Here is a 13,407-nt window from a genome sequence, read left to right as displayed (position 1 = left end):
TTATCCACAAGACTTTGCAAGTGTGCTCTTGTCTGAGAGTGCTTGTGGTACAGGGCACGACGATTGCTGGAGGAGGGAATGAGGACAGAGGAGATCTGGCCATCAAAGAGCCCCCATTCAAAACTCCTACTGCCTTTCAAGGCCCCCATTCAAGGCCCTTAGTGGTTAATGGCTTAGGCACAGACACTCTGCCCCCAAGATGTGGCTTTGACCCCGTTCGCCACTGACGTCCGTGTTCATACACTCTCCTGGTTCAATTTCCTGAGGTTTCTGATTTCCTGAGTGAGGGAAGGCAATGTTTAGAAAAGAGGTGCCAGACTGGAGGAGGATGCATAGGGAGAGGGAGGGCTTTGGGAGGGAGGGGTCACTTATCACAGATAAAAAGGTCCCCTTCTTTGCCGGTGAAGACACTGGGAGAAGAGGACCTTCAGGCAAGTCCTGTCTACAGAAGGAAGTGCAGCACATTACAGTGAGTATGCAGGACCTTACTAATGTCTGTATGGGGGTGCCTTGCACATGCAAAATTATAAGAAGTAAATGGCAGAGATGCAGTGACCTGCTGCTATGAACCAGTTCAATGTGAAAAGATCCAGAGAGCTACTTTTTTGACAGCCCAACAAATGCAGAATCGTCATTTACTGAGTCAATACTTGCTCCTGGGTTTTGCCTACAAAAAGAAAGATGCTGCAAAATTGTAAAATCTGAGAAGATAAGTGGATCTGAGGGTGCTAATCTGTATGGATTACCTGTTTTGGGTTGTAGGGTTTTAAAATGGGCTGATCTGGGGTTTTGCTGATTAGGAAACTCAAGATCAGTCTCAATGATACTTGCTTATAATTAAAGAGACTTAGGACAGGCACACGAGCAATAATACTCTTCTTCCCCTTTGAAAGAGGCTACAGATCAGGCTGTGTAAAAATATTGGTGGCTGTTCCATTTCTCTAAATGATTCTCTCCTGTCATCGACAATGATGGAAGAAGCTGCTTGTTTGCAGCCAGGTAATTTGGGTGAAAATGGTTGACATTACTTTCCATGAATTCTGGCTCAGAACTGAAAGCAGCAATGTTTCTGGCAAAGAACTTCCTGAACATATTGATTATAAACAAGTAAAATTCTTCCAGGTGTTGTCATGATGACACCCAGAAAAATGTCAGTGTTTCTCTGAGTTGCCAGCCATAGGTCATTGACATGCTGATGAAAACCTGGATGGATCAAAATCAGGCCTTTCACTGAAACTTTATTATGTTAACAAAATCCTTACCAAGCTCTTAGTTGCCCTCGGAAAATGTTAGGCATTTTGTGGGTAAGATGTTTACAGTATCAACATGGTGTTTAAAAAACCCATCCACGCTTCGGTAATGTTGGCAATTAATGTGGTGACAGAGGTAACAAATCAAAAGAGACCAAGGAGGAAAAAGTTAGCCAGAGAAACGGTGGCGGTCTTTCTCCCAGCATGCTCTTGGAGAAAGGCTGAAGACATGAATGGCTGTTAAGAAAGTGAATTCGGCCCTGCTTTTTGTGACAACGCATCACTGTTAGAAGTCTCTTTACAGCTTGTCCCCTCCTCACCTGAAGCCTTTCTCCCAAGCTTATTTTTCTTCTGTTCTTTCTCCCTCCCTTTGCCTCAGCCATTTTTTCTTGGAAGCACTGAGGCCTGCAGACACCAGAGGGGCCGTGATATGCAGTTGCCTCATAAAATCCACGTTCTGTAAATCTGAACTCTGGGGGACAGAAGCAATTCCTTACCAAGCAAGTGACTATCCTTAAAGGAGACTAAAAAATCTAGGCGGAACAAGGGGTGGAAGGGAAGCTGGTATGAGAGACTGGGATGGATTCATGTCAGGGGCTACATTTCTGGCTCAGCCTCCCAGTGAATACAAATCTCAGAGAGAAGCAGTGTTTGAACAAAGATGAGGTTGATGACTGAGAAGGAAAGGTCCGATACTGGGGAAAAGAAGTCCTTTATTCATCTGGGGATAGTGCTTATAAACAGTCTTTTCCTTTCTGCTTTCTCTGTTTCTTTCCACATGCTCACAGAACTTGGAATAGGGCTATGGGTTTGGAGCGAGCTATTTCCTGGCCCTGCCAATTCCAACATGATTTGGACATTCTCCACTTCCAAAGTATTTTTGCCAAAGGGAGTAGTGTGAGTTCCTGCCTACTCCTGGGGAGTTTCATATTATAAGAACATGAGAAGAGCTCAGATAGACCAGACTAAGGTTCATCTAGTCCAGTATTCTCTTCTCAAAGTGGCCAACTAGAAGCCTATGGGAAGCCCACAAACTTGGCCTGAGGGCAACAGGGCTCTTCCCACTTGGGATTCCCAGAAACTGGCATCCAGGAAGGCGCATCGTCTCCAACAGTGGAGGAAGAACATTTCCACCTTGGATAGTGGCCACCTCTCCCCCTTTATTCCAGCGGGGCACATGTTGCTATCTGCTCCCAAGACCCCTGCCTTAATCTTACGCATCAAGGACATGTAAAAAAATAAAAATTCATAAAACCTCAGGAATAGCTGAAAAATGTGCCCCACCAGCCAGAACAAACTTAAGTGTTCAATGTCTTGTTTGGCTGTATGGCTCCAGAAGCTTATGGGCTAGCAAGCTGTTCAGACAGCCCAGATCTGGATTGATTTGGCACTTGTGACTGCTCCGTGTAGCCAGTTAGTTTTATTCTGAATGTGGTTTTACAAGTGGTTTGAGTATGACCACATATTCCATTTTGGGTAATTGTTAAGTTTACAGATGAGTAAATATTCTTCTGTTCTTGATTTCTAGGAACTTGGGATCTTAATCCTAATTCAGTTTATTCGGAGAGCTTTTCATTCTGTGCTACTTTCCCTTTCTAGTACAGTGGTACCTCGGGTTGAGTACTGAATTCATTCCAGAGGTCCGTTCTTAACCTGAAACTGTTCTTAACCTGAGGTACCACTTTAGCTAATGGGGCCTCCCACTGCTACCGCGCCGCCGGAGCACGATTTCTGTTCTCATCCTGAAGCAAAGTTCTTAACCCAAGGTACCACTGTACATCCAAGGAAGGGGGGAAGTAGAACTTCATCGGGGGGGGGGGATATTGTTTTCCATGCCTATCATTTCTGCTCCATCCTGGCTACAGGGATGTCTAACCAGCATGGCCAATGGTCAGGTGTGTGTGTGTGTGTGTGTGGAAGTTGTAGTCTAGCAACATCTGGAGGGGCTCCAGCTAACCAGCCCTGCCATACATGCTTCATACATACTTATTTCTAGGTAGGCATGCATAGGACTGTGGTGTTAATGAATCGCAACAATGCAACTGATATACAAATCCATTTTTGATGTGATGCTAAAAATTCACCTTTTTGATGTGCAGACTGCTCTTGTTACCGTTCTGGCCCATTATGGTGGTGGCACATTATCTTCTGGAAAGCTACCAAAGAGTTCAGGCACCATGATTTTGCCATATGGTTTCTGAATCGGCCAAGAGACCAATTTGAACAATTGAACTTGCATCTTCTTCCTGGGTATCTGTGTGAGTAGATGCTCAGCAGACCTGAAGGCCCACATTAAGAAAGCCCAATATGGAACCAAGCTGTTTAGCTTAAAATCTAGAAGCATAATGAAAAAAACCACAACTCCTCTTGAGTATCTGAAAAGAGCACATTTATTCTCTTACTCTCCCCTATGTCACTTTTCCTGCCCATACTCCATCACTTAAGTGCCCTTCTCACCCTGACTTGGTTCATTTCTAGTAGTGGGAGAAACTACAGCAATTGAGTAAAATGGGGGACAGATCAGTTCTCCTCACTCACACACATTTATTTATTTTTTTGCTACATTAAGTAGATCCCTTGCCATTTTGGGCATGAATAGGAGTCATGCCAAGAACAAATGTGACTGCCTTGGTCATATCTAGTTTGGACCTCACCAAGGTTTCCAACCTGTGTTTGGGCTGCACTATTTCAGTTCAGGCCAAAAGTGTGGGTCCTTACATCACTGAATGCTCCTCCACACCTAAAAAAGCATCTCCTCATAGAAAACATGTAAGTAATGGCGAAGAACAGGTTAGAAACCTTTCACTCTGGCTTCTAATTTCCTGTGTGGAGGTAGTTTTGTGTGTGTAGAGAAGCATTCAGACCAGACTTGCATTGGTTAGGGATGAGGGACAAATTGGATTCAATATGCATCAAAATTATGTAATTTGCACTTTCCAAAACAGTACACAAACCGTAGCAGCTGTCCCTCAAAATTCGCACTTCTCTTAATTTTGCAGTGCAGTTGTCCAACCAAGTAATGTGTGCAAAAATGCAGATACCGAGGTAAAGTGTGCATATCAATGTATATATTAGTGAAAATAACACACACACAATGCATTATATTAGGCAACATTGTATACAAAATTGTGTCTATTTGGAGAAAATCACATTAAAATGCTGGCATATTTTCAAAGGGACGGTAAAAAATAAATCACAAACTGATGTGTAAATGTAGAGGACCGAGCATCTTAAGATTAGAAAAATGAGAAACAGAAATTAATAGAGTCACACATCCCTGGTAGTGTCTTAGGCCACAAACAAGTTTACCACCACTCTGAGAACCAGGCTACAGAAAGCATAAGTTCAAAGCGGGATCTGAGGGGGACTTATTTGGTACCCTTAGGAGAGATGTAGGAATCAGACAATTGGTGACAGTGGAATACAAAGCAATAGGTCTGGCTCAGGCAGATGGAGTTTAGAGAAGAGAAGCCAATGCTAAAATGAATTCTTAAATGAACATGCCCCAGGGAAAGTGGTAAACGTAGTGAATGTACCTGGAGGGATGATGGGCTGCAAAGTTCCAGAACTGTGTATACAAAATGAATGTGGGAAAGGCAAGAAAATCAGAGGATAAATTATAAAATTAAACACATATGTTTAGGAGGAGCCCAATTCATGGGCCAGCCCTCCACAGACCAACGTTTTCTGGAACATGCAGAGTTAACAGCTCACCTCCTTTTGAACTGTGGAGTCCTCCCTCTGAAGAAAGGGAGGGGAAGGCAGCTTGCCCACTCCCACCAGAGGCAGATCTTAAAGCCATGAGGAGAGGTGTTTTATAACAGTCTCCTCCTGGCCTGGAGTGCAAGTGCCAGTAGGTCCCTCCTGCCTTCCTCAGGCCCCCTTCATCTGACTCTTTGGCTCCCCAGCTGTTGCTGTTTTAATAAACACTCCCCTGCTAAACTTTGCAGCTTGTCCAGAGGCTTTAGCTGTCCTCAGTGGAAACAGAGAAGAAGACAGTCGCAGAGAGAGAGAGGCAAAGAGAGAAACCATGCGGAGCCTCATCATCCTTGCGCTTCTGGCTGTCCTGATGATGGCAGCTTTCTGTTACGGTAGGTGATGTCTTTTATTGCTAGTCATTTGGGAGAATAGTTTGTCACAGGAACTGAATGTTCTGGCCACACACTTTGGTTGAATTTTCACTTCCCCTCTTTGCCACTTACCCTTCTGTCATAATTTACATCCTTGGCATCCTTTCCACACTTGTCTCCTCTGGTTCCTCTACAGTGTCCAAATTGAGCTCTCTTCTTTCTATTTCATGCCTGATACAAACCATTCTGTTCTCAATCACTCACAGCCCCTTTTTATCTTAACCACCACCAGGGAATGTATGTGTGGGACATGCACACACAATGGAAACCTCTGCTGCTAGCCTAGAAAATCTTTGGGGCAGATTTTCCAATTGTCTTCAAAATGCATAGACTACTTTTTCAACAAGAGCGGCCCATTGGGATTTCACTGTGTTAAAGGACTACCCGATTCTCTGTGGGGTAGATCAATAAGATGAATTTTGATGAATTTCAATCAAACGATGCTTCATGAGTAGCCCACTGGGTTAAAGAAGAACACTTGTCCCTTCCAGAAATTCCAGCTGCTTCTTTTGAAACCTCAGGGATGGGCAAATGGGAGTGATGGAGAAGTCCTAGACAAGTGGCTTATCTTGTCTGAGGTTGGAAAGCAAGTTATCCAGTGTGCAATTGGCGAGCATCTTCACTGGGATTGTCAGTTCACTTCACTGGCAGAGTCCAAATCAGCTCTTGCTCCCTTGAATGGTTAGGATTTATCTTCTTATAATCATATGAATACATATTTTGTTTCTCCCTCCTTCTTGTGGCACAATTACGTGAACTAGATTGATTTGAGATAGAATGTTATAATGTGAGCAGCCTATCAAAAATGATTTGGTTGTGTCTGCTTCCGCCAAATTGCTAAATTTTGCTTAGATTTTTGGTACCTTTCATACCTGCCACTCTGTGATTTATTCATTAATGTTAGGTGGGATTTACCTATCTAACCCCAAAATAACAATCTGTGTCCATTGCTTTGTACTTTTCTTAGCATTCTTTTATTCTGAGAACTATTATATATTTGATCAACGTGATCTAATAAATATTAAGCATTCAACCATGCTGAACTAAGTCAGTGCAACATTTTATAAATGCAAATGGAAAGGGTAAGTGCATACATTCAGGAATCGCAAAATAAATGCATTCAGGAACACAGCCAAAGTTATACAGTTATACATTTTTATGTTCCCCTCATTTCCATAGGAAACTTAAAACATGCACTTCTATTTCTACCACTGAAATGGAGAACATTCAAAGATTCTTCTGATTCCAGTTCCATGCCATAACCAAAAGATCATAGCGTTGTTTCTTATTCCTCCATTTGATTGATGCATTGGTTTTATCTGACGCTATGATTGTCACTAGCACAAATGGCTTTTTGGAGGAATCAGTGTATTCTTTAAGGGGCTACATCTATTGTTAGCTACAGTGCTTTTTTCTGGGGGGATGCAGGTGTATGCAAACCCCTAAACATTTTGTGAAACTAAGTTTGGCCTCATTGAGGGGCAGTATTTCAATATGAGTAGGGAAATGAGAGTACCCCTAAACATTTTTTTAATGAAAAAAAGCACCGGTTAGCTATTATTCATAGTAGCTTAGAATGAAACCTTCATGTCCAGTACCAGTATATCTCTGACACTGTGAACAAACAACAAGGAATTATGGACCTCATCATGCCTTGCTTGTGAACTGGACTGGGGCATCTGGTAAGCTATGTTAGAAGGCTACATTATGGACAAGACAGTTTTGATCTGGTCCAGCAAGGCTATTCTTATATTTTTTCATGTATATCCATCTTTGTTTTCTTAGCAATGAATTTACACACTGCCTTGTTTTCTTTTCCCTGTCACAGAGTCTCACGAGAGTATTGAATCGCATGAATTTACAAGTAAGAAACGTTATTATGTACTCTGTTATTTATTGTGATGCTTGAGGTTCACTTTTTGGATTTTGTGGACATCCCAAATTCTCTTGCCATGCCACTTTATGAGATCCTTGTAAAATATTTTTCCTCTACTTGATCCAAGGAATAAAACTTAAGGAATGCGCCACCATCACTTCCCTGCCTTCAGTCTGTCCAATCTGTCCAGTCAAGGGTAATGGTACATTTGATTTCTCCACCATGAAATAAACAATCTGCATGTTGACATCTAGCAAGTTAGGGACAAAGAAAGACAATACCTGCCCTCCTTGATATACTAGTTTTCCACAGGCACAGAATTTTTGACACATGAGAGTATCAAACCCTGTTATTACCTTTCCTGCATTCTGCAATGCAGAAGGCAATTCTGAGATTGGCAGGATGAGAACAGACAATAACCAGTGAGACCTGCAACCAGATGTTGCAGTTTATCCTTCTTCTTACTAGAAGTTCTCCTGTTCACAGATCCAGCCACTCTTCCAGTCACGGCACTCCACCCCTCCTTTCCCTGCTCCCCCAGTTCCTCATTTGCCAAGAGAGCAATCTCAGCATGCTCGATAGTTACAGACTGTGGACCTTCAGCTGGAAAAGAAGCTTAACATCCTGTGGCTATTGGCAGTGGGGTTTTTTTTGGTAAGGTGTGTGTGTTTGTAAACCCCTGAGCATGCAAATATCTCTCCTTTGTTTCTTAGCGGACCCATTTTGGTTTTAATCATGTGGCTCTCATCACGCTGGTTTGCTGTTAGAGGGAGTCACTACTGCAGGCAGCCTATGTTCCCAATGTGGAGTGCAAACTGTGTTCTGGGGAAGGGCAAGGCAAGGGCTATTTCCCCTGGGACATCTTCATTCTCAGTGCAGAAAGTCAGCACTGCAGATTTCACAACTCATGCAAGCCCCGTTCCAGTACCTAACCATTTGGTAGACCAGTAAGGGACTACCATGAACTGAAAAGACCTGCACAGCTAGCCCACAGGCCTCTGAAACACTCGCAGGAGCATGTCTGACCCCTTAGGTAGCAAGTTTGTACGTTCTTGCCCAGGACTGAACACAGCAAGGCTTGCTTCCAGCAACTTAAGTCAACGTACGTAGGTTTGGGCTGTTAAATAAGTATGAATTAGAAGTAAAGGTAAGGGGGAGGTTGGTTCATTGCAAAGATATAGGGCTTTTAAGTCAAATTAAAACAACTAGGGAGAATACAAAGAGAAATAGGAAAGATAGACACTGAGTCACTTGACAAATATGATGCAAAATGCAGATACGTAGTTGCAGAGTCATTTTGCAAGAGCTCTTGAGATGAAAATAAAACAGGATAGGATTCCAATCCTTTCAGATCCAGGATCCACCTTTAAGCTCTGTCTGCAACATGAAGCTTAACTGTTGTCCCTAAATATGCCCATCTTCTCTAGGAAAGGTTTTCCCCACTTGCTGTTCTTCAAATCTTTCGGACTAGAATGCCGATCATCCCTGATCACTGTTCACACTGGGTGGGGATGATGGGAGTCATCTGAAACTTCTGGAGTGATTTTTGAGCTTGCCAGAAGAGTTTTAGACTGAGAGGATGGTGGCTGTTTTTATTTCTGTGGTCGTAGTGGCGAGGGCTACTGATGCTGGGTATTTTTCCTGAATGTCCTAAATGCCAGAAATATTTCATTCAGCTGGGAAACTCACAGAGGGAAAAACACACACAACAAAATATTTCACATACTGGAGACACTGAGTTGTTGAAATAGCAAAACAGAACCGATTAACTTGCGCCTATCTTAGCCAAATGAAAACTGATAGATTAACCACACACAAGTGTTGGCAAATATATAAATGCCAAGAAAGGAAAAAGTGATGCAGCAAGAAGGATATTTATGCAAGGGAAAATATTGGGGTGATGTCTCTATGGAGATGATGGAACCACAATCATGTTGCACTAATTCAATCTAGCCCAAAGAAAGCACCGAGGGAACCAACTGGATGTGACACTCCTTAGCCATTCTTAAACTCTTATATCTAAGAACTAGAGGAAGCTACCTAGCTCTACCTCCCTCTGTCCTCTTCAGCACCAACATTATTTCTTTAATTAGTTCATGAGAATGTAGAATGTTCTGAGAGCCAGTGTGGTGTAGTGGTTAAGAGCGGTAGTCTTGTAATCTGGGGAACTGGGTTTGCGTCTCCGCTCCTCCACATGCAGCTGCTGGGTGACCTTGGGCCAGTCATACTTCTCTGAAGTCTCTCAGCCCCACTCACCTCACAGAGTGTTTGTTGTGGGGGAGGAAGGGAAAGGAGAATGTTAGCCGCTTTGAGACTCCTGAAGGGGAGTGATAAAGCGGGATATCAAATCCAAACTCTTCTTCTTCTTCTTCTTCTTCTTCTTCTTCTTCTTCTTCTTCTTCTTCTTCAGGGGCTTCCCAGGCCATTGCATTCCTGCATTTCTTCCGCCTATGATGCTGATTTCTTAAGGTGCTGTTGTAAAATTGGTTAGAGCTTGCATTGCAGCAGCACTGTAGAGCTTTCCGTTGTGAACCGGCGCAGTGCTTTTGACTCGACCGGTGTGGAGAAATGGTGATGGCATATTTGGCGAAAGTGTGCAACCCTGCCTATCAGTATTACCTGCCCACCTGCCCTCTGCCGTTACCTTCACCACTGTCCCTCTCTCCTGCTGTCCTTTGTTGCAGAGTTCTTGGAGAAACTCATCAGTCTCACCTCTTACAGTAGCCTCCTTCATGCATTAAGGCTTAGCTGTAGCCAAAAATGGCTTTTGGCCATCTGAAAGCGCCCATTGAAAACTGGAAATGAGAGGGCATGAGTCGCTATTAACAGCAGAAAGGCAAGAATGTATAGACCAAGCTGGTTGTATTGGCCATCACAAAGACTGATATTGGGAGGATACGGGAAGAGAGCAATGCTTTTCTTTGTATAGAACTGTTGGCGTTCGGTTCAACCTCATAATAATGATGAATACCTGTCCCTCCAGGTCCCTTCATTAACAGAAGGCATGCCAACATCTTCATGAGAACTCCACCTGAGAACAGGAGGAACCAAGTTGTGCAGGAAAGGTACGTCTTCTTAGTGTCCAGAGTTATTCATGGTGAGTGGGGAATGAAGAGGATGTGTTTTCTTAGGCAAGAGAGAAGCCATTGGAAAATGAACTGAACTGGAAAATGGCAAACTGGGAGAATCTGAAAATGACGCATTGCTAATGGCAAGAGTCATGATCCCTATTATTAGATCCTCCATGGAATAGCCCCCCAGGACCCTGTGATAATACCCTGTGACTAGATCCTCTGCAGAATTGCCCCAGGATCCTATTGCATGTACCGCTTCTAAGCCATAGAAACAGCACCTGCCCACATGTTTTCATCTCAGGGTCAGACTCTGCACACAGTGTCACCCATATTTTCATAGATGACATTTGTGTGAAAGCTGCCATATTTCTAAAAAATGACAAACCCTTTCAAGACTTTGCAGAGGTTTTTTTGCACGTGCTTGTGGACAGAATTAGAAATCACTTAAAGCCTTGCAAAGATGCAGCTGGAAAAGCGGAACTAGATGTAAGTCATAATAATATTTTGTCTCTCCACCCCCCTTCCCATCTTCCCCTCTTGCTACTGTGAGCAGGATCAGAGAGCGCAACAAGACCCCCCAGGAACAGCAGCGGGAGATTTGCGAAGATTACAATCCCTGTGAGCGTTACGCCATGCGCTATGGCTATGCCTCTGCCTACAGGCGCTTCTTTGGGCACAGACGTGGCAAATAAGAACATCAAGAATCGCTGTTCCCAGTGCCTGGAGCCTGGGTATCTACAAAGAGTGACATCTCCAAAATGTATTGTTGCTTGTTAACTGTATGTTATCCCACCTGCTGCTTCATTCTTCTGTAGCTAATGATTTCTAGATTCTGTGTTAATTAGCACAATGCTGACGTAGTGGTGGTTGGGCAAAGAAGGATGTGGGTGTTTATTATGAAATAAACTTCTGGTTTGATACTGTTTGTTCAAAACTCAAGAGTTTTCTTTGGGTCACTCCCATGCCAAGAAACTGGCGTCTATAATTGTACTCACTTGCTTAGCAGTTTTTTTAAAAAACTAACAGATACTTTTGTTTTGTTTTGTTGGATGGACTCTAGGAATGGCAGTAAAATTGTTCTTTCACACAATAATAGCCTGGCCTGGATGGCTGATTTGGCAATGGGCTAAAGCAGATTGAATGGTGCAAGTAGCTACAGAAATGTTTGAATCAGATTTGGGCATATTCACACCTTCACCAAAGTGTGTTCACTGAGCACATGGTGGAACAGTGGTACTGCACAGCAGTTGTAGTACGTATGCTATGAAGGGCAATTTTTTTGTATACATGTGCATTGATATAACACACAGGGGCGAACAAAGGCTAACCGACACCTGGGGCAGGGGAAAGCGCCGGCTGCGCATGCGTTGCACCGCTACGTACGACACGTGTGGTGTCGCTACATAGGGTGCATGTTCAGCTTCGCTATGTACAGCGCATGCGTGTGACACCGTGCATGTGCTGTACGTAGCGGTTTGCCGCTGGCACCGCCCGAGCACCATACGGACAATGGCCAGATCCTCTGCTCGCGGCTGCAGCCGTGAACGGAGGATCCTTCACATGCGGCTGTGGTGGCGTGATGGCTGCTTGCACTGCCACACCTGGGGGCGGTGGGGCAAGCACCCTAAGGGGTGCCTTCTTGTCACCCCCTCAGACACGGCACCCGGGGCGCACCCCCCCCGATGCCACTGATAACACACACACACAATCCTCCCACTTAAGAAAAAAGGGGTTGCATGCTGGTGGTGAGTGGACACAGAAACTCGTGGCCCCACTGCACATTTGCATATTTACTCTACATTCTGCCTAGAATGTGGGAACTTCTGTTGCTTTCATATTAGTCAGTTATAAACTCACTCATAATTTTATGGTTTCCACCAGTCTTTTTAAGCTGGTCTCCCTTTTGGATCACCTCTAAGATCCATGTTGTGAAGTATTCAAGCTCTCAAAAGCCTGCCGCTTTTTAGTTTGGGTTATAATTATTATTATATACACTTTTATCCCAGCCTTCCTCCAAGGAGGTCAAGGCATGATCTTCCTCTTTTATCCTCACGATTGCCTTTTGAGGCAAGATAAACAGAGGAACATTGGCTGAACCAGAGGCAGTAGAAGAGCAAATTTCAGGGTGGGTGTGCGCAGGAGGGGCAAAGTATATGAATTGTCTCCCACATGATAAGATCTCTTAAAGAAAAATTATAGTACATGCTAATGACTGGAGTACAGCAATGTGGGGGCAAGTGGGGTGTGAACTCCTTGTTTGGGGGATATTTATTCCTGCATCCCCCCCCCCCACTTCCCATGGACTGGGCCAAGGACACGGAGGAAGCATTGTGGCTGAGTAGGGATTTGAACTCAGATTTGAATTCCCTACCTCATAGTGAATGCTCCAACCCAGAGATATCCACCATAGTGCTGTCCATGTGTTGTTGGACTACAATTCCCATCATCCCTGGCTATTGGTGATGTTGGCTTATAATGATGAGAGCTGAAGTCCAACAGCATCTGGAGGGCACCCTGTTGGCTACCTCTGTTCTACACCACACAGCTTCAAGGTGGACAAATGTCACAGTCACCAATATAGTAAAGGTAAAGGGACCCCTGACCATTAGGTCCAGTCATGACTGACTCTGGGGTTGCGGCGCTCATCTCGCTTTATTGGCCGAGGGAGCTGGCGTTTGTCCGCAGGCAAACATGTGGCCAGCATGACTAAGCCGCTTCTGGCAAACCAGAGCAGTACATGGAAACGCCGTTTACCTTCCCGCTAGAGCGGTACCTATTTATCTACTTGCACTTTGTGCTTTCGAACTGCTAGGTTGGCAGGAGCTGCGACCGAACAACGGGAGCTCACCCCGTTGTGGGGATTCGAACCGTCTTCCTTCTGATCGGCAAGTCCTAGGCTCTGTGGTTTAACCCACAGCGCCACCCGTGTCCCTCACCAATATAGAGGAAAGCCCATTTAAACCACATCCTGCTTATACATTGACTCAGTCCATGCAGGACCTCACAAAACACTAAATTACATTACAGAGATCAGCTTAACTATGAAGCTGAACCAGCAACCCCTTCCAATGAATGCT

The 13,407-nt window shown here is 44.1% G+C and overlaps 1 protein-coding gene across 2 annotated transcripts; it reads left to right on the top strand.

Moving 5' to 3' along the window:
• Positions 1-301: 301 nt before the first annotated feature.
• On the top strand, positions 302-11,255 carry MGP (matrix Gla protein). 2 transcript variants are annotated; one of them, XM_083464315.1, is made up of 5 exons: positions 302-469; positions 5,201-5,341; positions 7,209-7,244; positions 10,240-10,321; positions 10,884-11,255. In XM_083464315.1, exons 2-5 carry the CDS (start codon positions 5,281-5,283, stop codon positions 11,020-11,022), a joined length of 318 nt encoding a protein of 105 aa, XP_083320441.1. In that variant the 5' UTR covers positions 302-469; positions 5,201-5,280; the 3' UTR covers positions 11,023-11,255. The 2 variants fall into 2 exon arrangements, with proteins under 2 accessions (XP_083320441.1, XP_083320442.1); XM_083464316.1 differs by lacking the exon at positions 302-469 and having other exon boundaries at positions 4,983-5,341.
• The last annotated feature ends 2,152 nt before the right edge of the window (positions 11,256-13,407 follow it).

This window comes from Podarcis liolepis, assembly GCF_965112155.1.
Source record: "Podarcis liolepis genome assembly, chromosome: 10".
Classification (NCBI taxonomy): domain Eukaryota; kingdom Metazoa; phylum Chordata; class Lepidosauria; order Squamata; family Lacertidae; genus Podarcis; species Podarcis liolepis.
Note: the sequence above shows the minus strand (reverse complement) of the source record. Positions and strands in the feature narration are given on the sequence as shown.

What these genes read in the sequence shown, in the direction of transcription:
- MGP (XM_083464315.1), top strand. Translation starts at nt 5,281, where the DNA reads ATGCGGAGCCTCATCATCCTTGCGCTTCTGGCTGTCCTGATGATGGCA. An exon ending in TGAATCGCATGAATTTACAA is followed by an intron (nt 7,245 to 10,239) that starts GTAAGAAACGTT and finishes CTGTCCCTCCAG; the next exon opens with GTCCCTTCATTAACAGAAGG. An exon ending in AACCAAGTTGTGCAGGAAAG is followed by an intron (nt 10,322 to 10,883) that starts GTACGTCTTCTT and finishes TACTGTGAGCAG; the next exon opens with GATCAGAGAGCGCAACAAGA.